This window comes from Rattus rattus, chromosome 1, assembly GCF_011064425.1.
Source record: "Rattus rattus isolate New Zealand chromosome 1, Rrattus_CSIRO_v1, whole genome shotgun sequence".
NCBI classification, from domain to species: Eukaryota; Metazoa; Chordata; class Mammalia; order Rodentia; family Muridae; genus Rattus; species Rattus rattus.
In genome coordinates this window covers 173,355,778-173,381,434 of record NC_046154.1, presented here as the reverse complement: position 1 = coordinate 173,381,434, position 25,657 = coordinate 173,355,778, and the positions used below count along the sequence as shown (strand labels likewise).

The 25,657-nt window shown below is 45.6% G+C and overlaps 1 protein-coding gene across 1 annotated transcript; it reads right to left on the bottom strand.

Annotated features, from left to right (window-relative positions):
* Nucleotides 1-2,858: 2,858 nt before the first annotated feature.
* On the bottom strand, nucleotides 2,859-22,577 carry Ndufa12 (NADH:ubiquinone oxidoreductase subunit A12). Its single transcript, XM_032911598.1, has 4 exons — nucleotides 22,439-22,577; nucleotides 21,518-21,600; nucleotides 19,246-19,333; nucleotides 2,859-3,129 (listed from the first exon to the last, which is right to left on the bottom strand). The coding sequence occupies exons 1-4, from the start codon at nucleotides 22,522-22,524 to the stop codon at nucleotides 2,949-2,951; spliced, it is 438 nt and encodes a 145-aa protein (XP_032767489.1). The 5' UTR covers nucleotides 22,525-22,577; the 3' UTR covers nucleotides 2,859-2,948.
* Between the last annotated feature and the right edge of the window lie 3,080 nt (nucleotides 22,578-25,657).

Sequence of the window (25,657 nt, the reverse complement as noted above, 5' to 3'; positions counted from 1 at the left end):
ATTGTCTAGGAATGGGGTATTTTAAGGCACAGTAGGGGAACTGCTCACACCATTTCTAGACCTGTACGTTGTATATAACGAAGTGTATTAAAGGTTGCATCGTTAGGAAGGTTGAGAACCACTGTCCTAGAGGCTGATTTTGGGTGGGCAGCCTTTTAGGTCAACTGATAAAGATGTCTATTGTATGTCACCTCAGAAATCCAGACAACACAAGGTTCTCTCTTCTCTCCCTTCTCCTCGCTTTCTCTCCCTTTCTTCTTTCTTCTCTTTCCCACTTTTCTTTTTAAAAAGGCTCTTACCTTAGGTGTAATCCAAGCCGGCCTAGGCTGGAACTACATAGTCCAGGCTAGCTTCAAATTCAGATCTCCTGCCTTAGCCTTCCCATTACATGCCTGCACCACCACAGCCAGCAGTATCACCTTTCTTGTAGAAGAGATGATATGTAGCAATTGGTCCTTCACACTAGAGTTGCTAGCTCAATCTGACCCACCTTTGTATTCCTGGGAATTTTTGCCAAGTCTCTATATTGTTTTTATTTACGTTTTTATCAGTATATACTATTTATTGACTACAACATTGAGTCCCTTTGTTTCTGAGACTTGGATCCCAATCTCTGGCACACTTGCATCTTACCAGAGCATCTATAGAATGTACGGCACTTCCTGCTTTGCATACGTATAGTGAACACATCCATTGATTGGTTATTGTTTACCAAATTTATTGATAAACAGGAAGTACACTGTACATTAAACAACATAACAAGAATTACATTTGTATCTTTATAGCCTCTGATGGGTGAGCTAATCTATTTTTTTCCAAGACAGATTCCCTTTTCATTTAGTATTTTGATGGACCAGTAGTAGTCTGTATAATGAAATATGTGATGCTTATAACCCTCCCTATAGAGGGAATATGTCTAGCAGGGCATACTTGTCCACACCTTTAATCCCAGCACTTGGGAGGCAGAGGCAGGGGGATCTCTTGAGTTCAAGGCTGGTCTGTTCTACATAGTAAGTTGCAGGTCAACTAGGGTGGGGCACACTGAGACCCTCTCCCCCTACTCCCAGATTCGTATTTTGGCTAACAATTCTAATTTAAGGTTAAGGGAGCAGCATCTGGTGGTAACTTTCTTTCTAGTAGTTTCAAGATGGTTCAAGGAAGGTGACAGACAGGGAGCTCAGGTGTGCCTGCACTCGGGTCTCCTTTCTTCTTATAAAGTCACCAGGACTGGATCACAGAGGTCTACACTGATGTCTCTATCTAAGCATAGTCACTGCCCAAACGTCCTACCCCTAAACATCACGGCGTGATTAACATTCTCCTCCTCCTATCTCACAAAGGGAATTAAAATTTCAACACACGAACCCTTAGAACACGCTTAAACCACGAGGGGTTTGGAATGATTCTCCCTGATCCTTGCAACCATAGGAACAAGTGCTCCCATGCTGCAAATGAGGACATAAACCGTGAAACAGGGATGTGCATACACAGATCAGTGACCTGGGGCTCGAAATGAAATGGGATCTCCAGTTAATCCCCAGAATCCTTTCTTCTGACCAGTAGGCCATAATGTCAATCACCCCCAAACTAGAGTTAACTTGGAGCACACATCCATGGATCCTTGGGATTGGGGGCTAATTCAAGCATACGCCACTTAAAATGGCGACATGGGCAAGCCTTCTGTACACATTTACTATTTACTATCGCAGCATGGTAATTGAGCCAGGGGCCAATAACTTCTCACGCCTTCCTCTTCTTGCCAATCTACGTCTAGGAGCAGAGAAGACAGCGCTATTGATGGGGGAGCCGAAGGAAGACGAACACGTCATACAAAATCTCAGCCCAGCTCAGGGCGCCTTTTATTGGTTGGCCTTGTGCTTCATCAATCAGCAAACTGCAGACAGCTGCCTTAAAGAGCCTGCTGAACCACTGTCCCGCAAGGGCTCCAGATTCAGCCTGATCCAGCTAGATTAGGGATACTCAAGGGGAAAGGCTTGGAGCAAACAGTTTGTTCTACTAACTGAGGGAGATTTAGAACTGGTTCTGGTGTGATGATTCTTTGGCTCGTAAGTTCACAACCTTGGCTTCAAATGGGGCCAGAGAGAAGACAGTCAAAGTGCATCGGTGTCTCAGATGCTGCCTTGGCTGCCAGGATCTCTGGGTTTTAAAAAGCAACCCCAAGCCAGATCTGATGGTACATGCCTGTGATCCAAGAAGATAAAGAGTTCCAGGTCACCCTTGGCTTAAGGATGGTAAGTCTGAAGCTAGCCTGGGCTATATGAGTCTCTGTCTTTTTTTTTTTTTAAAAAGGGATTAGACTGAAATGTGGAGAATACACAGGTTAAAACAAACTGTTATCCAGGAAATAGAACATCTTGCAAGGTGGCAGTAGTGGACACCTATTAATACCAGCATGTGGGAAGCAGAGACAGGTGGATCTCTTGAATTCAAGGCTAGCCTGGTCTACAAAGTGAGTTTCAAGACAGCCAGGGCTACATAGAGAAACCCTGTCTCAAAAAGCGTAAGGGGGTGGGGAGTAAATAGGACACCTCCGATAACCTCCTCCACACAGAGTCACACTAGAAGCCCTGAGCCAGGACGCCACTCAGTGTCTGTGTCTCTCCAAGCAACCTCCCAACTGCTATCTGGCTCAGGCTAGACTTAGGCCTGCCCTTAGCAACCAGCTATGGAGGTCGGGGAGGATCGTGGCATACAAACAGGGCCCCTGGGGCTACTGCCTAGAACTGGGAACTTTACCCCAGACAGCCCCTCTCAGTGACCTGTCAATCACCCTCCCTCATGTGTGAGCTTCTACTTCACAGTGGATGAATGACAGAGAGCACAAACGCGCAAGACGCTGCTGGGTCAAACAATTTTAATCAAGCTCATGGCCAGCTAAGGACAGTCCTGCACTAGCCCGGAAGTGCTAGGAACAGTGTTCACTGTTGTCACTTGTAAGGTGTCGAGGGTGGCACCCATTCTTGAATCTTCTTCCTAGTGGTGGAGTAAGGGACGTATTGCTCTGGAGTGGCACTCACATTGAACTTATGGTTTGTCCAGATGAATTTACGAGCAGTCAGTGGTTTTGTTGTTGGAGGGTCGTCAGTCATGCAGTGAAGCCAGCGGTGCCTGAAGAGAGAAATGTGAGCTACGGTCAAAGTCAGCCTGCAGCAGAGTACGTAGAATCCCTGCCCAGATGGGCGCTCAGCACCTGCTGGCTCCCCACCATCATTGTTACTCCGCCTCTAATTGAAGGCGCCAACCTTTTTCAGTTACACCATGATTTTACGTATTACAAACAGAAAACATTGCTGTAAAATTATAACTCAGTGTGCATATAAATAACACGGATCCCGACTGGATGTAAAGATGCCACTCTGCAGTCGATTATACCTAGCGTAAGTTAGTTTGAGGGTTTAAGGGCTCGTTCTGAATATTTAATATTCAGGGTACTCTGGCTCACAAAGCCTCAGTTTGAAATCCATGAGGGTCCTGCTGGAGAAAACGGTTTCTACACACGTCTTCAACTCAACCTGGAGGCTGAACACCACAGAAAAACAACTCGTATTAAAAATACTAAATCGCAGGACTGGTGCAAGAATACTTGTCTAGTTTTTTAGCTCTGTGTGTGTGTGCGTTGCACAGTTATAACAACAAAACTATGTAAATGTTACAACATTGCTCAAAATACTCTACATTCGCCCTTTAAAATGAACTGTCCTGTCAGACAAGAAAACCAGTCCATACTGGACAGCAAGTAGTAGTTGTTAGCTTTTAAAAATGAGTATACTCACCTTGTTGTTTTGCAATTGTCTTTATTTTCTTAGACAATACTCAATATGCCATTACTGAAGGCGCTGAGACTCAGAACGCATTGTAAAAATGAGGGGGGCTCTGAAAGTGTTCACATGTGAATGGAATAAGAATACAATTTCCAGAGCTGAGGGTGTAGCTTAGGAATAGAGACAGGGTCAGGCATGGATGAGGCCTAGGTTAGAACATCACCGATGTTCAAACAAAATGAGAAAAAGCTTCCCCGTTACTCAGAGGTTCAACATTAACGTGGGCATGGTGGCGTGTTTGTTATCCTGCGGTGGTGAGGTAGAAGGAGGATGATGAAATTCTAGACTAGTCTGGGCTACGTTAGCAAAACCCTGTCTCAAACAAACAGATACATAAAACCGTAGCTTGAAATTCCTAAGTATTTTGGCTTCAAAGGATATCTATTAGATTTCCAGCAGGGCAGAAACACGCATCAGCAGGTAAAGGTGTTTATTGCCACCAACACTTTAAGAATCTGGCTTAACATGGAGTAGGAATGGAAGAGCCCAGGAATAAGAAAGCAAGTTCAAGAGACAGAAAAGCAGCAGAAGCCAGCAGAGCATCTACACGAGGACGAGAGGAGGGAGTGGGAGAAGCCATCACATCAGATCTCTCAAGACCCTGGAGCCCTGAGGGGAGAAAGAGCCACGGCACTAACGCTGTAGCTCGAGAAGAGAAAAGGCTTTACTTCAACAAGCAAACAGGAAGCTGAGCACATCGCTAGCTGGGACCAGATGCTAGCAGGATTGATGGGCTCAGATGAGCAGCTGGCTAAAACCAGTAAAAACAGATTTATATATTTCAACCCCTATTTCAGTCTAATAATTCTATCATGAGTGGTGAACAGTGAAGAATGAAGAAGCCTGATCAAGCTGGATTGGTGTCTACCCTCCGTCCTCTGGAGCAGTGCTTCTCAGCCTCCCAATGGTGCACCACCCTTTAATCCAGCTCCTCAGGCTGTGGTCCCCCAACCATAACATGCTTTCTACCATAACCGTAACTGCTCTACTGTTGTGAATCTTAATGTAAACATCTGTGTTTTCTGGTGGTCTTAGGTGACCTCTGTAAAAGGGTTGTTCAACCCCCAAAGAGGTCATGACCTTTGGTTGAGAACCTAGGCACTAAAGCCACAGGATCACTCTAGTGACCGGGACATACAAGCCGGGACAAGTAACAAAATATGGAGTCCCTGGCAGCTGCTGGTTGAGACCGGCTCTGTCAATCCTTGAGAGATTAGCTGTCAAAGCAAGCCTGTTACATCCCAAGGGCTTTCCTCATGTGAGTTGAAGACACGGTGGAAAGAGCTGGCTTTCACCTCACTGAGTCAGTCTAAGTCATAAAGAAAACCTTTTTTCAATTAATTGCTTTTGAGACTGCTGAAGGTTAAAATGGTATTTAAGAAGCCACAGTCCAAAGCTGGCAAATGCCTGTTTGGTTACCTAAGTGAGAAATTGAAGAGTTCACAGAAAATGCAAGAAAAAGATCATTTTTATTGCAATCTATAAAAGCTGAAATCCTTGCAAGGATACAGGCAAGCCTCAGGAAATAAGCAAGCAGCAATCCGCTGGATGTGTGGAGAGCACCTTTAGTCCCAGCACCGGGGAGGCTGAGACACACGGACCTCTGGGAATTTGAGACAAGCCTGGTCTACAGAGTGTAACCCTGTCAAAAAACTCAAAACCTAAAACATGAGCCCACGCACACGCATACACACGCATACACACACATACACATACACACACTAATTGTTACAAATGGATACAAAGAAATGAAATGTTTATAGCCTGCCAGGCTAAAAATGCAACCCTTCTTTTTTCGTATGATTATTAAATAAAAGGGGAAAATGGTAGCTTTTATATGGTAGCTTTTCTACACCAAAATATTTTATTTGCAAAGTATTTTTAATTAAGGGTCATACTTATTCAAATGACTTAAAGACGCCACGTTCTAAGAGCCCTGTCTACAAAATTGGTGACTGGCGTTACCTAGACACTGAAAAACCTTGGCAGAGTCCCTAAGACCCTAGGACACTGGCAAAAAGCAGAAAAGTTACAACAGCAAAAAGAGAATTCTAATGAAAAGATGTAACGCTAAGGAAAAATCAATTCTCAAATACACTGGTGTATCAACAGAATGGCCACAAAGATAACAAGCAACGGTTACTCTAATCCTGCCCACCCCAGCTACCCAACACAAGCTGATAGAAAGTTTGAAAACTCAAATATGGTTTTACAAGATGGCCAACTCCAAGCTTGATAACATAGGCATTACTACTTCTCCAGTGCTCCTGAATTATGTCCCCAATAGGTTCTCCCTCAGAGTTAGATGATGTCATTCTAAAATCAGCTGGATGGCCACCCAAGACAACTGTGGATGCTGGGAACAGCCGGGAAGACTGCCACTAACAGATATCAAATGTTAAGTCACAAACAGGAAGTACAGAGACTGGGACAGAAGCACAGCATACAGCAAGACTCCTAGGCCCGGCAGGCACAAGTCAACCAGGGGAAGGGCTGGCTGGTCACACCACTGGGGAAAGCAAAATTCTCTACTTACTGCTAAGATGGGTTCGTTTAAAAAAGGAAATTAAGTTAAAAAATTCCAGATAGTGTCAGAGTACTTAGAAATACCAAGAGGTGATGTCTTCTAAGACAAGGACTTGAGAGAGATAATAAGCATCTAAAACGTCATAGTAAATGTAGTTTATTTAAAATACTCACTGGAATCATAAGATGTTTAAATCAGACAGACTTTGACAGAAATATAAGGCTTCTTCCAAACTGTACAGGCCATGTGTGCTCTATTCAACCCTCCTCCTTGTAGAAATCTGCCTTGAAGAGAGGAGTCCAAGCTTTGCGCAGTGGCAGTATCGTAGCCAATGAGGTTTATCCAAGAAGTGATTATTGTTAATTGAAAGAGAGGAGGCCACCTGGGCTGCTGCTCATGTACAAGGAGGATGTTTATCACGGCGTTATTTATAGTAGCGAGAAAATGGAAATAACAAAGCCAAGAATAAAAGGGGACTCTTAAATTATGCACGAGGAAGCCACTGGACTAAACTCACTATAAATTACAGTATAGACATCACTCGATAAAACACGACACAGTTTAAGGTTTAAAAGCAGGTTGTTCAGTTAATTTTTTAAACAATTCTTAAATAGCATTTGTAAATCATGGGCATTTTTCTAAACATTTAAAAACCATTAATTCACTGGATAATTAATAAATTGGAGATAATACCTCCACTTTAATTAGCGGGAGACCCAGTGCACAGACTTTACTTGGTTTGTCCAGAGTGGCAGAGCAAAGACAGTGATTATCAAAACAGGGAAATTCAGTTCCTCTAGCAACACCCCCCCCAGCCCCTGCCACCACACGCACACACACACACACACACACACACACACACACACACACACACACACACACACACACACACACACGCACACACACAGAGTTCACATCATAACCCCAGCCACAGGGCATCTGACGCTCTATTCTGGCTTCTATATACATGGCTGCCTATCTGGCTGTCAGGTAGATACCCACACACACCCCTAAAAATGACATTTTGGACTTGGATTTATGGCTCCGTGGTTAAGAAAACTCATTATTCTTGATGAGGAAGCAGGTTTGGTTCCCAGCACCCATGTGGTGGGTTTGGCACCAGTTGCACGGGATCTGATGCCCCCTTCTGGCCTCAGCAGGCTCCTGCATGCATCTGGTGCACAAATTTATGGATGCACAAATGCACATAAAAATGAATAAAATCAAAAACTTAAAATGTTAAAGAATGAGGCCAAATGGATCTATGCACATAGAAAAGGAGATCAGCATGACAGGTTATCAATGTTAGTAGTTACTGTTTCATCTGATGGGATAATGGGCTGTTTGTTTCCTTTCTTATTTTCCGAAGCAAAGATAAGCCAAGTATATTAAAGAGACATACTGTTTATCAAACCAATTCAGGAAATGGCTTATAAATCCTACCCAAGTCTTCTGTCCTACTTGGAAATTATAAATAGATTCTAATGACCTCCAGTTCATTTCGTCTAGCTTATAGTGCATTTAAACCAGCATTACTTCAGTTAAAGCACGCGGATGTTCTAGTGGTAGACAGTTTCTCTCAGTCTGTCTTAATGAATGCTTTCCCAGGTCATTTCTACCATGCAATGCCTTTCATAACAGTCACACGGAAATTGTTGAAAATATTTATTTATGTAATTTACTACTTGTAATATATCCAGAATAATCATAGTCATGATAACCTATGGACACAATAAAGATTTTTTTTTTTATATTCTGGATATTGGCAATAAGAATGGTTCCTTGTTTTAAAAGAACAACCCTAGCTTATTTCTATATCCCAGGTATAGGAAATTTCATTAACCTTTCTTTAAAAACATAAGAATCTTGTTTGGATTCCTGTAACCCCAGCATGGGGGCTTATAGGCAGAAGGGTTGTTAGTCCAGTGCCAGCTTTGGATTGCAAAGCAAGCTTCGGACCAGCCTGGGCTCCATGAAACCTTGTATCAAAAACAAAATCAAAACAAAGCTGGTGGCACACACCTGTCATCCCAGCATTTATGGGACTGAAGCAGGAGGATGGTGGTGAGTGGCTGGCCAGCCTTGGCCACATAACAGAACCAGTATATTTTTAAAAACGGTAGGAAAAAAAAATCTAATCAATCAGTCTATAGTTTCTTAGAACACGATCTCTTAGTGTGATTTTAAGGTGTAGTGGTACATGGGTTTACCAGAGGACAGGGGGGCAGAGGCAGTGGCTGGTGATCTCTGCCAGTCCCTGGCAGTCTGTACAGTTAGTTCCAGGCAAGCCAGGCTTCCACGTGAGACCCTGTCTCAGAAAAGTATGGGGCAGAGCAGCACTGGAGAGATGGCTCAGCGGGTGAGAGGGCCTCTTGGTGTGGCAGAGGACCCCATCCTGTTCCCAGCATCCACATGGAGGCTCATGACTGTCTGTAACCCAGGGAATAGGCACCCTCTTCTAGCCTCCAAGTTAGAAGGGGCACTCACATACATGCAGGCAAATCAGTTATACACGTAAAATAAAAATAACGAACAAAAACACAAAGAAGTGGGTTTTTTGCATTAAGTACTCAAATGAAAATTGTATCTAAAAATGATTGCTTCAAAGAAAATACATCTATCTCCATTCAACAAACATTTATCTGTAAGTGACTATGTGTAAGAAGCCTTTTTAGAATGGTATTTGAAGAATAACACGAGAAATGAAAATACACAACAAATGCTAAGTATCTGCCGGGAATTTCATATTTTTTTGAAGTAGAAAAAAAATCATTCTGCGTGAGGTAACCCAGACCCAGAAATACAAATACAGTCCTTTGAATATATATTATGGCTTCTAGTTGGTGTTTTGATGGGACTCCTGAGTGTGCAAACAACTGGGTCTCTGTCTGTGTCTTGGGTTCTTTTTCTTCTCTCTGTTTGTTTTGCCCTATTCTGATGTGTTAGTTTCTATTTTATCTTATTCTATTGAGAAACCTGTTTATTTTCTAATGAGAGACAGAAAGGAAAGTAGGGAGGAGCACGGAGGAGAGAGAAAGGAAACTGTAATCAGGATATGTTATATGAGAAAAGACTCTATTTTCAAGAAAAGGGAAAATTAAAACAAAAATGCTTGGCTGAGGCAGAGGTCAGTAGGGAAGCAGTGAGGAGTGCAGGCCTCTTCCCTACAGGGCAGTCTGGGAAGCAACACTTACTAAAGAAAACATGTGCGCCATGGAGGCCTACAGAAACAGCTCACGTGGAACTGTGCTCACAGTCTAAGAATAAACAGTCAACAAGGCCACAGGGAAATACAGGACAGTGTACAGGGCTGGAGCACACGGAGATCATAGAAGCCTTGTGGACCAAGATAGGTCATGGGAAGTGCCTTCTCACTATGAGGCCCACACAGTAGGCCCACAGGAGGTGGCAGAAAAAGGAAAGAGCGAGCGGGCTGGCGTAGAGCCCTGTGATGAGTGCTTGTCTCATATGCCCGAGCTCCCAGACTTGATTCTGAAAATCCAGTCAATTAAAATAATAAGCAAAGCCTCCAAATACAACACAAACCACCGCAGTGGAACCAGAGCGAAGACACTACCCCTCGGACTTTATTATGGGCTCAGGATAGCTCAGCGGCACAGTACGACCTGCACACACAGACTCCAAATCCATCCTCAGCACAGGAAGTAAAAACCAAAGACAAAAATCCAATCACAGGGCTGGAGAGATGGCTCAATGGTTAAGAGCACTGACTGCTCTTCCAGGGGTCCTGAGTTCAATTCCCAGCAACCACATGGTGGCTCACAACCATCTGTAATGAGATCTGATGCCCTCTTCTGGTGTGTCTGAAGACAGCGACAGTGTACTTATCATATATAAGATGAATAAATAAAATCTTTAAAAAAAAAACAAAAAAAACAAAACACCAATCACAAAGCCCCACAGCGCAGACAACGGCAGGAGCGGGCCACGAGAATGTAATCAGACCATTGGGACTGCTGTTGCAGAAGGCAAGAAGGGCACGTGTGACTTGGAGTAAGTCCCTGGGAGCAATCAGATGTTTGGCTCGGAGAGAAGCAGCGGGTTGCAGAGACGGCTTGGCTGGAGAAGCCTTGCCAGAAAACCTGGGACCTGAGTGGGATCCTAGAATCCACGTAAAGATGGAGGGAGAGAACCAACCTCACAAACTCGTTCTCTGGCCCCATCTACGTGCTGTAACATACACCCCTCTCCTACCTCACAGCACCCCACTGTCACAAATAACACAATTCTAAAAAGGGAGCAGGGGAGGGGTGATATCAATGAAGCCAGTGTGGAGGCAGAACGGTGAACGCTGAGGGCGACACGTTAATGATAGTTTAAGAGGAAGCAAGGCAGAGAAAAGCAGTTGGCAGATGCTAGAGAAGGAAGAGTCGAAACGACCCTGAAGTTTATGGCTTGGGTAAAAAGAATTGCTTATGTGATTAGAACACTGGCTTGATACTCTATTCACTGGGCATTTGAAGAACTGAGAAAAATTAAATATGCTAAATTTATAGATGTAACCTAACTAAGATGCTTAAAATAATATAATGAACTAAATGTGTAAATAGATATAACTGCTTAGAGGACTTAATCCTTTCCATTAGCGTTTATCAAACATCCATCAAGGAACAAAAGAAAATGATTATTCTTTATTTTTATGCAGAAAGTATTCAATTTACTAATCTTGTTATTCTGCTTATGAGCTAAGCCTCGAGGCTTAAGAAGAACTACAGTTTAAGATTTACAGCTGCAATAAATGGGATGTTAATTTTAAATACAAATTGCCATTGTACCAAAGCCCCCAGCTACTGGAACACTAACTGACAGGCAGAATATCACTGAGATGCAGGAAATGTCTGTCAGTGGGGGAGGAAAACGCAAATTATATGCATATGTCACAAATACAAATGCTTATAATTTATAATCACAAACATTCTTCTACAGAGGATGTGACAATAAACTACCATCTCTTCTCTCCACTGGGATTCTTAGGGGACAGAGGCAGCAGCCACCCACGAGGTTGAGGCAGGAGGATCCCCTAAGTTCAGAACCAGGCTTTGCAGCACAGCAGGACCCCACCCTCTCAAGAACACATTCTTTTCTACAAAAGCTGACCCGTATCTGTGGTCCGGGTGAGGGAATCTGAAGGTGGCACCAAGTCCCTCTGGGTTCCCAAGGTTTCTCTAACAGTTACACTGTGCAATCAGGCTTTGTTTTGTGTCTTTACGGAGCTCCAGATTGACCTCAGGGCCTTGTACAGGGAACACAAATGCTCTATGCTGAGCCACCTGCCACCCTACCTCTCCTTCTCCCACCCTCCTGTCTGACGACCTTTTTTTCTTCTATCGTCCCTGTCTCCTTGTCTCCCTAGTACAAGGTACCATGCAGCACAGGCTGGTGGTGTGCAGTCCAGGCCGGCCTGCAACTCCTGCTTCCGCTCCCCCACCTCCCTACTACTGAGCATGCAGGCACGGACCACCACGACCCGCTGCATCCTTCCCATGTCTGTGAATGGCCTCACTCAGCACTTTGGTACTGACAGCCAAGCCCGATCCAGTGAAGCGCTTGAGTCCTCTCTGTCCACCCCACCTCCACCACACAATCCTTTCTATGACTTTGTTCTTAAACAAACAAAAACCCCATCTGAAAATGAAGGAGAGAGGGAAGGAGAGAGAGAGAGGGAGGGAGGGAGGGAGGGAGGGAGATTGAGAGAGATTTCAGAATACAAGGAGACATAAGTGTTCTACACTGAGGAAAAAGACACGTTAGCTAAAAATGAACAGAAGGTGCCACCAAGTGGAGCCCTGGCTTACATGCTGCAGGGAAAATCCAAGCAAGCCATTACACTACAATTTTCAAGCAAGTCAGGGTTCCAACACATCAAATCACAGACAGTAAATCTACTTCTACTAAGAGAAAACAATGCTTTTATTCTCCACACTCAGTAACATTTCAACCCTGCCAAGTTTTATGTAGCTACTCACTATTTCCCCGGTCGTTATGTAAGCAAGTCTATGTTCAGGCTAACTAGCACACCGGACAAAAACAGACATTTGTGCATTACTACCAAGATAGGAGATGATAGGTAACTTAACGGTAAGAGTGAGAGGAAATAAAAGTGGCATAAAATATGTAGTATTTACTTAAGTAAATACTTTGACATTATTCTATATAAGCATTTAAAGTAATACAAATATTAAGAAATTCTAATCTTAAAGAACTGTAGAGTCGTATGACTCTACCCGGTTGTATTCACTAGGTGGGTAAACTCCCAGAGGGCATGTGTACTTTACTCCTCACAGGGACGCAGCACCGGTGCCAGACATGCAGAGGGCCCTCGTTGAATAGCAGTTACAAGAGTCTGTGGGCAAGTGCTGTGCGGGGTCACAGCCACTTTACTTTTACTCAACATTTTACTTTTAAGGCCCATGTAGCCCAGTGCCCTTCCAAGACACCCACCACACATGCGCGCGTGCACACACACACACACGCACACACACACACACACACACACGCACTCTCCTGCTTGTTCAAAGCAAAGACAGGATCCATAAAGTGAACTTGCCTCCCCACAGGATTAAGGAAGAGTAAGGGAAACTGACAAGAGACTAAAGATGTCTGATTCTAACAAAAATCACCAATGCCTTGGAAGAAAACCTGTCCCCAGGACATTGTGCAGCTGCAGAACAAGCTGGGAGGCTAGCACAGGCCTCCCTGGCTCGTGCCCATTCAGAGCAGAGGGCGGAACCGCCACCTGCCAGCTGGGCAGCATCACAGGTTCCTCTCCGTGAGCTCTGCAGTCATTCGTGAAGCAACAGCTCACCCAGACATCGGGAGCTGTGTTCCCTTACTCCCAGAGGACACAGCACACAGTCCTGGGAGATGAGCCGTATCCAGCAGGTGCAGGAGCTGGCCTGTGATTAAAGCTTCCTGCTCCTCCACAGCCAACATCTCTACAGACACGGCACAGCCCACGACGCCCATCCCCGCAGGGAACGCGGCATTTCCATGCACACCGGCACTGAGGCAAGCCCAAGCACACCTAACGGGTAAGCTTTATGATTCCTCCAAGCCGCATGCAGCTTACCAATCGGAGCTCAATTCCGAACGATACAGACAGCACATTCTTACCTGGTCTCCAGAGCAGTGAGCAAGGCGTGTCGCCAAGGCCGTTTTCTTTTATATTACATAGTACACTAGCCGAACTGAAATCCCAGGGCATTCCTGTCTCTAGCCTCACGCTCTATCCTGAGCGTTCTCAACTGTTACTCTCCAGACCCCCCTCTGCCTACAAAAGAGAACCCTGGCTACCAAGCCTTCTTCTGCCTTCCCTACCTGGGAACTCTACCACCAGTGATCAGGTCAAAGACACAACAACAACGACAACCACAACGACAATGACAACGATGACAACAACAGCAACAACGACGACCACAACACAGGTAATCTGGATTTTACAGTGAGCAAATGTTCAGGGCAGGCTGCTGTTGTTTGAGACAAAGACTTGCTCCACAGCATAGGCTGGCCTCAAACTTTCTATGCTTCTCTCAGCCTATGGAGCGCTGGAACTACAGATATGTGCCACCACACAGAGCTCCTTAGTGAACATTTCTTTTCCCTTTTAATTTCAGTCTTGCACATGTCTTAGTTTGCTTCCTGTTGCTGTGGTACAATCCAGTGAAAGGCAGCTCTGGAGAGAGAGGTTTACTCAGCTCACTGCGCCAGGCCTCCTGACTACTTCTCTGGATCTGCCCCTTGTGCAATGCCCACTGTTAGAGTAGGGGTGAGACCAGCCTGGCTTCCACCTAGAGAGGACTTGCTTTCTCTTGGAAACTGTTGGGTTGTCCCTGTGCAGAAGGGACCCCTGGCACTGTGGCAGCGTAGCTTTACCAAGCAAAGGCTACAGCTCCAGATGGCGCCTCCGCCGTAGCTCTGGGAAGTCCCAGAGCAGAGGCTCTCGGGAAACACCCAACTGCTAACAAAGAGTGTGTGTGAGCCCTTGTCCGCTGTGTTAGGCTGCTTCATAACTGGTGCCCGTGACTGACAACCAACACAACCCTAATCTGCAGCGTGGGTCACTAGCATGCTGGTCTGGCCGCTGTCACCTCCTGCCAGACAACTCACTGCACGGCAGCTTCCTTAAGGCATTAGCCTAACTATGCCTTACCCTCTTCCCTGAATCTACACAGCAACCAGAATACAAAAGCCATAAAGTGAGGCCACGCTGAGAGGAAAGACATGGCCAAACATTATTACAGAGATGGATGAGAACATCAGTGGGACTCATCATTCTATATGTTAACTTAAAAAGCCCAGCAAGGCGAATCAGAAAATTCATGCTAAGAGGGGTGCCCTTAAGAACAGAGCAAGCACGTGTGTGTACTGGAGGCAAACGTGTAAGGAGGATGTTCACGTGGGAGGTGGGAGTCTACTGGGGACCAGCATGGGAGCGCTTGCATAGCTACACACAAAGACTAGCCCAGCGGGTACAGCAAGGAAAGGACACTGATGTAGGCTTGGGGAGATGGGAATATAACGTGTGGTGTGAGGCAGGACAAGAAAGGGGATATAAAGCCACTAGAGGAATGTCCTGAGACAGTGTGGGTTCCGCAGCAGGCTAAGGGGAGTGGCCGTGAGTCACGAGAAGCCTTCTGGTGGACTGGGCACGTAAAAGTTAAGCTTACATGATGCTGGCTTCTAGGCCATATGCAGCAGTATTGCCCCTAATACTACATACCCCCTAACTTGTAATACTTTATTGATAAAAGTTGCTAGCCATCTTGAATCACCTTGCTGTGGAAGTCTTGTCTCTTCTGTAGGGACTCTACCACTGAGCTCCACCCCTAGCCTGGCAAATTTCTCTTCCTTTTCTTGAGTCTATGTGTATACTACATGAACACATACATTGGTGCATGTGCCCATGAAGCAGTATGTGTGGAGACCAGAAGTTAATTTTTGAGACAGGGTCCCACCGAGCCTGGAGCTAGGCTGTCTGGCCAGCGAGTCTCTGGGACATTCCTGACCGTTTCCCCATGCTGGAGCTACAGGCACAGACCATCACCCTGGACTTTGAGTGCGTGTGCCGGAGATCCAAACTTGGCCCCTGACGCTTGCACAAGAAGTGCTTTATCCATTCGGTCAGCTCTCTAGCTCCTGGCATTTTCTTAAAAGAACACTTAAAAATGACACCAAAGTGTGCCACGTCAGTCGAGTCCCCCATAAGCAATTCTCACAGAGCCGTTTGATGGCATTTTACCCTCAGAAGACCCAGGCCTCTCAAACCATCTACTGCACTGTCAACTAAGCTGACGCAATACCCTGAACCTTTGCTGTTATCCCAGCACGGTTCACAGCGCCATCGCCAGCAAACACCATCCCAAAAGGTCTCTCTTCCTCAACCCTATCCAGGAATACTTCACGATGCAGTCACAGCAGCGACTCACGTCTACTTCTAACTCTAGCTCTCTTGCTCCTTGACCACTTGGTTAGTCACCGCTCCCTCTGAGGTCCTGAACCCCTCCAGGCCATTCATGAGGGCTAGAGTCAACACTGATAATCTTACATCCTCCCACGACTCATCACTGTTCCCAGGAGTTTCCGAATGGTGACTCCTTCCTGGGTTTTCAATTAGTTGCACCCATCCATCAGAGCAATCTTGTAGCTGTAACTACTGGACATATTTTGTAACTATGTCTTGAAAGTCAGGTCACTCCTCGGTCCCGGGTTCCATGAGGGGTGTGTGTTGGTGGACTAGTAGGCACTAACTCCCTCGCCCACCCTCGGAGCAGTCAGTCAGTGTTGTCAGTCAGTGGGCGGTTGGCCTCCACAGCCACAGCAGTAAATCACCAGGGCACAGTGCCTCTGCTTTGCCCTTTCACTCGCAGACCCACGTCTCAGCACAATTCCTCAGAGCACCACAGGCTGTTTGAACAGCACACAGCACTGACTTTAGCCTGAAGCCATCAGCGGCATTGGTCACCCTGTGAACCCTGAGGCCAGGCACTGCTGTCTCGACTCTGGCGAGGACACTCCTGTACAGAGGAATCTTTCTCCAACATCAGGCTGGCTCTACGATAACTCTTTTAGCACAGCTGCCTTCATCAGTGACCTCAGCTGCATGCTCTGGATAAGTTGCTGCAGCTTCTACTCTGGTTCCTGCTGCTTCCCAAGTGACTGTTACATCACTTGGGAAATGAATGCCTTCTTTCCTTAAACTTCATAAACCGACCCCTGTTGGCTTCCAACACTGTCCCCTGGCTTCCTCATCTCTCTCTGCCTTTACAGGAAGAGCGAAGGGTCATGGCTGTTGTCTACAGGAATGCCATGGCTGGCTTGGTCTACAATGGAGACCACTGAAGCTTTGTATCAGCACTAAGTCAGTTCCTTTTCCAAGGAATATGCCCTCCTCGTTACACTCATGTCCAGCCTTTTAGACTGACTTTCAATGGCTCTCCGACCGCTATCCTGTAGGCTTCAGGTCTCATTCAAGTTTTATCGTCTAGCAAAACTGCTACAGCAAAAAGATCTGATCTCAGGCTCTTCAGTTTCCTTCGGCCTGGACTGCATTTCATGCACCTGACAGGCACCAGGCCTGAAGGCCTGCCCTAACCCATCTCCTGCACAGAAATCCTTGTCTGCAAAGCTGGGGCAGAAACCACGAGGGGAAGGGGAGTACTGCGAGGGTGGCTCATTGCAAAAGCATCCAAAAGGCATTCCAAGTGGGCTCCCAATACTGAAACCAAGCCCAACTTAGGCAAGAAAAGAACAAATTATAGAAACTGTTTATAACCCACTCATTCAAACCGGAATTGATACTAAAATAGATCGAAAAATATGAATGGAATATAAAAGTTCAACATATTCCTCACAAAATGCTAATGGATTACAGAAGGAAATTAAGTAATTTCTTCTTTCAGGAGAAACCTGGCAGACATCTTAATGAACTGACAGAAGTTATAATGAACAAGGGGATAAATCCAGACTAGAAGCCACATGGCAGAGTGCAACAGGGAAACCATGGCCTGCCTTCTGTGATACCCTGACCAACCTGCGGTCCAACCGGACTTGGGAGGAAACTGTCACCTTCCAACACAACTCTCACCCAGTCCCTTCTGCGGCTCTAACAGACTCTTGTCTGTCCTTCAGTTAGTTACTGTGGACTGAACACAGGCCCTGCCCTTCCTAGGCGAGTGCTCTGCTACTGAGCTCTACTGCCCTGTGGTGACAAAATAGCATTTCCATGCTTGACCTTGGGGCTGTAGAGATTGCAGCCCAAGACCCACAGAGCTCCTCAGACCTTAACAGAGACCCAGTTTCTTCCCTTAAAGCATCACAGCCAGCCAGGATGTATCACCTCCTGGCTGCTGCTGCTTACCAGTAAGAACCAGTAACTTCCTGCCTGGTACTAGGGTTCCCAGTTAGTTCAAGTACTGGCCCAGATGAAAGACTACTTATGAGGAAAGATGTTCTCTTGCCCAACAGCGAGGAAAGCTGTATGCCTAATCGAGTAGCCGATTTAATTTAAATAAAATGGCTGGATACATTAATAAATGATTAACTCATATCTGTTATCTTAGTACTCAGGAGGCTGAGCCAGGAGGATCACCATGAGCTCCAGCCCAGCATAGGTTACGGATTGAAGCCCTGTTCAAAAGACTCATCGCCTTCCTCGTATCACCCGATTGTAAAGTGTGTGGGCCAGGTGTGCCTGCCGTACTAGGCTGTGCAAACGTAGATCATCTCCACCACAACGGAACACTTTATTGGGTATACTTAAATTGCTAGAAAAAGTTAATGTTAGAAAGAACCAAGAACTCTCACGGTGAAATACAAATACATATACTCCTTTAGAAAAACTACCATCTGGAAAGCCTTGGTGGGATTCTCGCCGAGGGGCAAAGTGAAGTGGGGCTGCCACTCTCCTGGTGGAGTGTGCATCTCCAGATCATGGAAGGCCTGGCACTTCCTGGGTCGGGTGTTCCTGTCACCCACTAACACCACATGCCTGCCTTCCAGGAGTCTAGCACTGAAGCGTGTACTGTACAGTTACCCATTTCCTCTTCGACAGACCCCCCAGCCCATGCTAGTGACCAGGTCTAGAACATCAGCCATTGCCGTTTTGCAATGGTTTCTAGGGTGTTATTTACTGCTGCTTGTTTCCCACACTCCCGCTGGACGAGCACTGGCCAGTGAGCCACTGCTCAGCCTCCTGCCCAGGCTGGGGCTGTCACCTCCTGCCACAACCATCTAAATAGATGGGATTCCAAGATCACGCCAGCAATTTCTAGCTGTGTTTTTAGTTTTTAAATTTTCTTAAATGAAAACTTCTAGGCCAACTGGGAGGAATTTTCAGATCTGTTAATTTAAGAATCAAAAATAAAATACGCACATGCACACACATGCACGCACGCACGCATGCATGCACGCACAACACACGTGCCTTCAGGCTGAACAGGGGCAGCACTTTCTAATCATTTCAATGCACAGAGGATGGACGTGCTATCATTTCTAAGGTCAGGTCTCAGGGCCACATGGCTTCTGCTGGTTTTTTCTCGAGCACTCACCTGAAGAACCACAGGCGTGAAGGTGTTCCGACTACAGCCTCAGGTATGTTCCCAGCTGATGTGTAGCCTTACTCTTCACACGAGTCTAGAATTCTGAGGCCCCAGACCTCCCAGCACACAGACAGCCATCTTGTTTTGCCTAGAGTCCCTGACTCACAGGGTATGAGAAAAGGACTGACTGCTGTCTGAAGCCACTGAAGCTGTAACTTCTGACCGCTGTGCCCTGAAGCAGACTCTCCTCACTAGCAAATGCCTTTCTTCTCTCATGAAGTAAATGCTCCCTGTCCAATACCACGCTGACTTAGCTTACCATTCAGGAGGCACCATGCTTCCATCCACATCCCAGAATGTGTTTTTGCCATTCATTTCGGTGGTGTATATGACCCATCGGTGACGGCCTGAGTGGGAGAAGTCAGTGAAAATGAAGGTAAGTTTTCGAAATATATGCACATAACACCAGGAAGACAGTACCATTTTGTTCAATATAACAGTGGTGTCTGAGGGATGACATCCTGGGGCACTATGAAGCAGAACAGGGATGGAGCTGGGGGTTGGACTCACAACCCTTTCACCATGGAGGATTCTCGCTTCTCCCCATACACCTGGTCCTGTCTGCCCAGAAAAAAAGTTCTCTGGGGACCAGAGCAAAAATGTACGCAAAACAGCATACACTGATTCTGGGTTTCTAAATAACCTAATCCATAAAGGAACACTGAGCTCCTTTGGAAATGGGGGAGTCTTCTATAACCGGTGAGATTTATAAAGGGTGGATAATTCATGGCATAAGACAGTATGGCTGTGTTACTGTTTATCAGCTCTCTGTGAGAGGAGCTGGGTGGCCCGTCTACCGTTTTCAGGGTGGAGAGAAAAGTAGTCCGAAGAGTGCTTACCTTGAAAGCACAAGGACCCGAGTTAAATCCCCTGAGCTCACACTAAATGAGAATAACTAGATGAGCGCCAGGCATGGCAGTAAGAACACCTAACACCAACCCAGTCAGAGGCAGGTGGGCCCCTAGGGCAAACTGGCTGGGTCAGCTCAGTCTAACTGGTGAGTTCCAGGCCAGTGGAAGAGAAAAACGTGACAGTGAATGGGGCCTGAGGAATGATACCCAAGGTTGTCCTCTGGCCTACACACCCTCACAGTCCACATACTACACACACACTACACATCATACACACACACATATTACACCCACCCCGCGTACTACACATATACACTCAACATTGTATACACACATACTACACATATCACATATTACACATACATACCTAATATTGTATACACATACATACTATACATACTGCATACACACGTCACACAGTAAGCACAAACATGCACCCAAAATAGTATACACATATATATACCAACTATTACATATCCCCAATGTAGTATGTATACACACACACACACACCCCAAATACTACATATACACATATCCCCAACATAGTATGTATACACACACACACACCAAATACTACATATACACATACCCCCAACATAGTATGTACACACACACACACACACACACACACACACACACACACACACACACGGCACTCAAAGTTTCCATTAGGCCCATTGGCAGGACAGCTGAATTCAAGATCAGACTGAGCGGCACAGAAAACACACATCACAAAAAAACAGAACAGACAACTAAACATGATCTGTAATCCAACCAGGCAGGGGACAGTCAGGGTTGATGGAATGGACCATGGGAAAGGTTTCATAGACTAGGCCTTGACAACAGATTTATACTATGACAGAGCTGGTCCTCAGCAATCTCTCTCTCTTCACTTAGTATTCTTAGCCCAGCCTTCACTTCTTACTTTATACACCAAATTTTAATATTTACAACACTCATATCATTTTAATAACTAGAAAAAATAAAGATATTTATATTTTAGCATGAGAACAGAAGAAAACAGAGGGAGAAGGAGTTACTTTAATTCCTAACAACAAAACAATGAGAAAGAATATCTTCTTGGGGTTCTGTTGCCATTTCAGTTGTAAGATCAAGCCTTTTTGGTGAAGACATTTCCTTGAGCCTTGGCTGCTTCATCAATAAAAAAATCTGGTTTTTGGTTTTTGCTTGGTAGGGTTTCTCTGCAGCCCAGGCTGTCCTGGCTAGCCTCAAACCCTTGGCAAGTCTCTTGCCCCTGCCCTGTGGGACTACAGGCACCACAATGGCCAGCTCAGACTTTTTAAAACTGACCAAAGCCTGAGGTTTTACATTTGTGTTTAAAATATTATGGTTATAGAACAAAATGCAAACTTCTGGGGCACCAGCTTGCAGCCATGTAAATATGGCTTACAGACCTCTACAGAATAGTTTGAGCTGATAGATAGATGGCTTGACTTCCTTCTCCTGAAAGATGAGGTATGTCATCGTTGACGGGTGTATTTCAGGTCACTATGTATGGTGGTAGGTGCCCAAACTGTCTGAGCCCTCTCTTCTGCCCATCTTTTAAATCCTATTGAGTTTTCCTTTCCAGGTAACTTTGTATCAGCTCATGCGGGCCGTCACAGATAAGACTCAAATCCCACCCCCAATCCAATTTATATATATAAATACTGCACTCACCAAAAAACTGCTTGTTGTCCTCGTAATATTTGTTTCCGTATTTGTCTTCCCCCACCAAGGTACCGAGCCTTATATCATTTGCCCTTTAAGTACACAGTGGGAAAAGAAAGGCATCTCAGAATGATTCACTGTTCAAGGCAAAACCAGAAATAAAGTGAGAGTGCCACCGACTGCTGCGTCGACCACAAGAACGAGGAGAAACTGGGGATGCTCGCTGCTTGTACACATCAAGCCTTCAGCAGAAGGCTCTAGCCACTCAACGCTCATGAATCACCTTTCACGAATCAACTTTCCGGCAAAGAGCTCCGGAGAGTCCTGTGTTGGCCCAGCAGCATGTATCCAGGTTGGGAAAAATGAACCAGTGCAACAGATGTGCTTGGATTACATCTAAAACACTACTTTCAAAGCACGGTCCACGTATCTACTATTAGCCCCGCACCCAGAGACACTAAGTTAGCAAAACCTTCAGGGAGTCAAAGTACTTCATCTTTGTATTATGAGTGTCCCGTGGATTATTCAGTGTGTACTACGAGTCTCCAAGGGGCTCCCTGGATTTGCTGCTGCTTATGGGGATAATCAGCCTGGCATGATCGCCTCCTTCAACTTCTTACGGTACACAGTGCAGAGGAAAATTTGCCCAAGGTCACCATGGGGGTAGAAAGGTTGCTATGCTAAGCCTCATCACACCCAAGGACTCGGTCCTGAGCAGCCCAGCTACCTAACCCCTGCGTCACAGCTCTGTCACTAGGGGCTGAGCTAGATCCAGAGACTTCTGTCCAAGGAACTCAACACTGGGACTGAACTTGTTGTCCTTGACCGGCACCGTGGACCTCCAAAGAGACCCGATTTGGGCCCCTTTCCAGGAAAACGGCCAGCAGAGGTCAGTCCCCAGAGACCTAGGGTCTAGCTCTGGCCTCCTACCTGAAGAAAACCCGTAGGAGGCCCCGCAGGCCGCCGTGGCCGGTGACCTGCTGCAGCCCGCGCCTCAGGACCCGCAGTTGTTCCATTCTGAACTGCGTGGTCCGCCCTTTCCGTGCTCTGGTAAAAGCTGCCCGGCGGAAGCTGCCACTAGACAGCAAGGAACCAACGTTTGGAGGTTCCTACTCAGGAGCGGGCGGCGGAGGTCGCTCTGCGCACGCGCAGAGCTGGAGCTCGCCCAGGGAGGCTTCTCTGCGTTTTATAGCGGACAAAAGTTGGTGTTTCCTAAAAGTGAAATAAATGTTAATGTTTTCAGAAGCCGTATCCAGAAAGCGACCTTGCGAGGGGAAGTACAGCAAACGAAGCTTCCCCAGATGCGAGTTTCTCCCGTAGAAGTACGTTTCTTCCTCCAGACGATGGTGCTCATTCCAAAAAATTACTTATAGCGCTAGAAGCTAAGAAATGCATTACTGACCCCATAGCAGTATTGTACATTTGATACAGAGTCCGTACAATTTTTAATTCATTAAGCGTCGGTGTGTTAGTAGATGAATAATGAGGAATTGCAAAGAATAAGATTAAGATACCTCAAGGATTTGCTATTTTACAGTTGCGAGGTTAATATTCAAAGTGTAAGCATATACGCTATGTAGACTCCATCACAGAATTACTGCTTTACAAAATAATAAAACAAATAAACAATACTGGCAAACCCCTAACCATAAAAACCAAAAGAAAGAGAAGACTAGAATTAATAAAACTAAAGGTTAAAAATAGGAACATGTCAGGTAGACCAGGCTGGCCAGACTGGGAACCTCGAGGATACACCTGCCTCCCCTTCGCCAGCACTGAGTCTACAAAGGTGCCACCATATCTGCATTCTCTATATGGGGTCTGAGATGTAACTCGGTTTCTCGCTCTTGCAAGGCAGGCTGGGATCAAACCCAGGTCCTTGGCAGGAGCAGCCAATATTCTTAAAATATTTTTTATATTTATGTGAGTTCCTGAATGTATGTCTGTGTGGTAAAAGTATGCAGTGTCCTTGGGGGCCGGAGGAGAACTCAGAACCCTGGAGTGGAGATACAGGCTGCTGTGAACATTCAAGTTGGGACTCAAAACCAGAGCCAGTCTTCTGTGACAGCAGCCAGCATTAACTGTTGAGCCATCTCCCCAGCTCCCCCACCTTAGTTTTGGAGACAAGGTCTTTCACTGAATCTGAACCTGACATTTGTCTGGCAGTGAGCCCTCAGGATCCACTTGTCTGCAACTTCATCCCCTGCCTTCTGCCCCAAACACAGACGGACACCACCATGTGTGGCTTGTCTGGGTTCTGGAAATCCAGGAAGCACTTTACCCACTCCGTCTCCCCAGCCTTAGGATTATTTTCTTAAAGCTGAATAATAAATAAACTACATTGCGTGTGTGTGTACTAAGTGTCCTATCTTCACTCTTTTGTCATGGTAATTCAGGCTTTTCCATCTCTTTGCTATTGTGAACAAAGTGCCAGAGAACATGGGTGTGCGAATATTGAGGTCCAGTTTCTTAAGCGTTTGGACATAGATCCAGAGGTGGGACTTCTGGATCATATGGAAATTCTAAGTTCTAAAGAATAATTATATTGCTCTTCACTATGGTTGCACCATGGTAATTGTCCCACAAACAGTGCACAGGGGTCCCATACCCACCCTCCACACACACACACGCACACACACGCGCGCACACACACACACACACCACACGTGCACACACACACACGTGCATGCACAGACACGTATGCATGCGCACTGTTAAAAAGATGATCATGTACTGTAATTTGAACATTGTTGATGGTGTACCAATGGAATCTTGAGTTGTTTGTATTTTGCCCCCGAGTTGTGTGTTCTTTACGTAATACTCACAACAGGTTATCTTTTTTGATGACTAGAATGCAGGAGAGTCACAGGAAACTTCTGATAGCAGGAAAGAGGGCAAACTGGCCTCAGTCTTACCCTTAGAACTCGGCCAGTAGGCCGTGAGACGCAGAACAGAGGGACTCCAGACATGCCCTGGCTTCTGTCCCACCGCAAGTTCCAGCTTATAGCCACTAACACTTAGTGACTACAAAGATTTAAATCCATGCTTTCTGTAAGAACCCTGTTCTGACTGAATGGAGACCGGTTGTCCCTGACAACCTCTGTCTGTATTATACATTCGTGTGAAAATGCACGATTCTAACTGGTAGGTTTGGAGTGGCTAACTACAAAACCATTGGTGCATGACATACTGTCAATAGTTCTGAAGCCCCTTCTATAGCTTCCCCTGTTTGCACCTTCCTCCTACCTTCCCAACTATTACCTAGACTTGACTCTCTTGCTTCTTGATCACTAGCTTCTGTATGTAACAATACACTGGTTAAATTATATTCTGCATGCTTTACGTACTTATTCCCATGATTGTAGGTTATCTTTGTTTATATAATCATAAAGTCCATGTGTGTGCACGTATGTATGTGTATGTGCACACATGCATGCAAGGGGGGCATGTATGTGGCATAGTGCATGTGTGGAGCTCAAAGGAAAGAGACTGAACTCAGGTAGCTGGGCTGTCACAGGAAGTGCTCTGCCCCTCTAAGCCATCTTGCCATTACTTTTGTTCTTAAGAATCTCACACGATTTCCTTCCTTCTACTTCGGGAGAGTGAAGCTAGGGCTTTGTAAATACTAAGCTAAGCACAAGCTCTCCCACTGGGATGCCCTACAATGTGGAAGGCGTCCAAACACCAAATAAATAGGTCATTGAAATAAAATCCATTGACAGGATACAGAAATTTGTAAGGCAAGTCACATTTTAATGCAGTTTCCAAAAGACTTCCCAATGTAACTACAAATTTCATCAGGAAAAATATCTCAAAGGAATAACCGCGAGGACAGTTTTTTATGTGTGTGGATCCTTGGCTTACTGTCTTGAGACGTTAAAGGTATCAAAGGCGCCCACCATTTTGACACTGATAAGACGTCATCATCTACAGATGTGTTAGGATGCAGGTTACACATGCCCTACTGAAATATTCCGTTTGAGCATTTTACACTCTATGAAGTTCTCCCCCAGAAGCTTATTATAAATTGAGCTGTTGACAAAATGAAACAGAAAATAAAACTCTCGTAGTAAGTCTATAACATTTGCAAGACTACACTTTTAGTTACTACTATTAGTGGTAAAATCCACCACCCCAATAGAAAAATTC

Bases quoted from the DNA above. Each gene is read 5' to 3' on its own strand.
- Ndufa12 (XM_032911598.1), bottom strand. From the start codon at position 22,524: ATGGAACAACTGCGGGTCCTGAGGCGCGGGCTGCAGCAGGTCACCGGC. The intron at 21,601-22,438 runs GTAGGAGGCCAG...GTGTACTTAAAG, and splicing joins CTCCTACGGGTTTTCTTCAG to GGCAAATGATATAAGGCTCG. The intron at 3,130-19,245 runs GTAAGCTAAGTC...TTCTCTCTTCAG, and splicing joins AGCATGGTGCCTCCTGAATG to GCACCGCTGGCTTCACTGCA.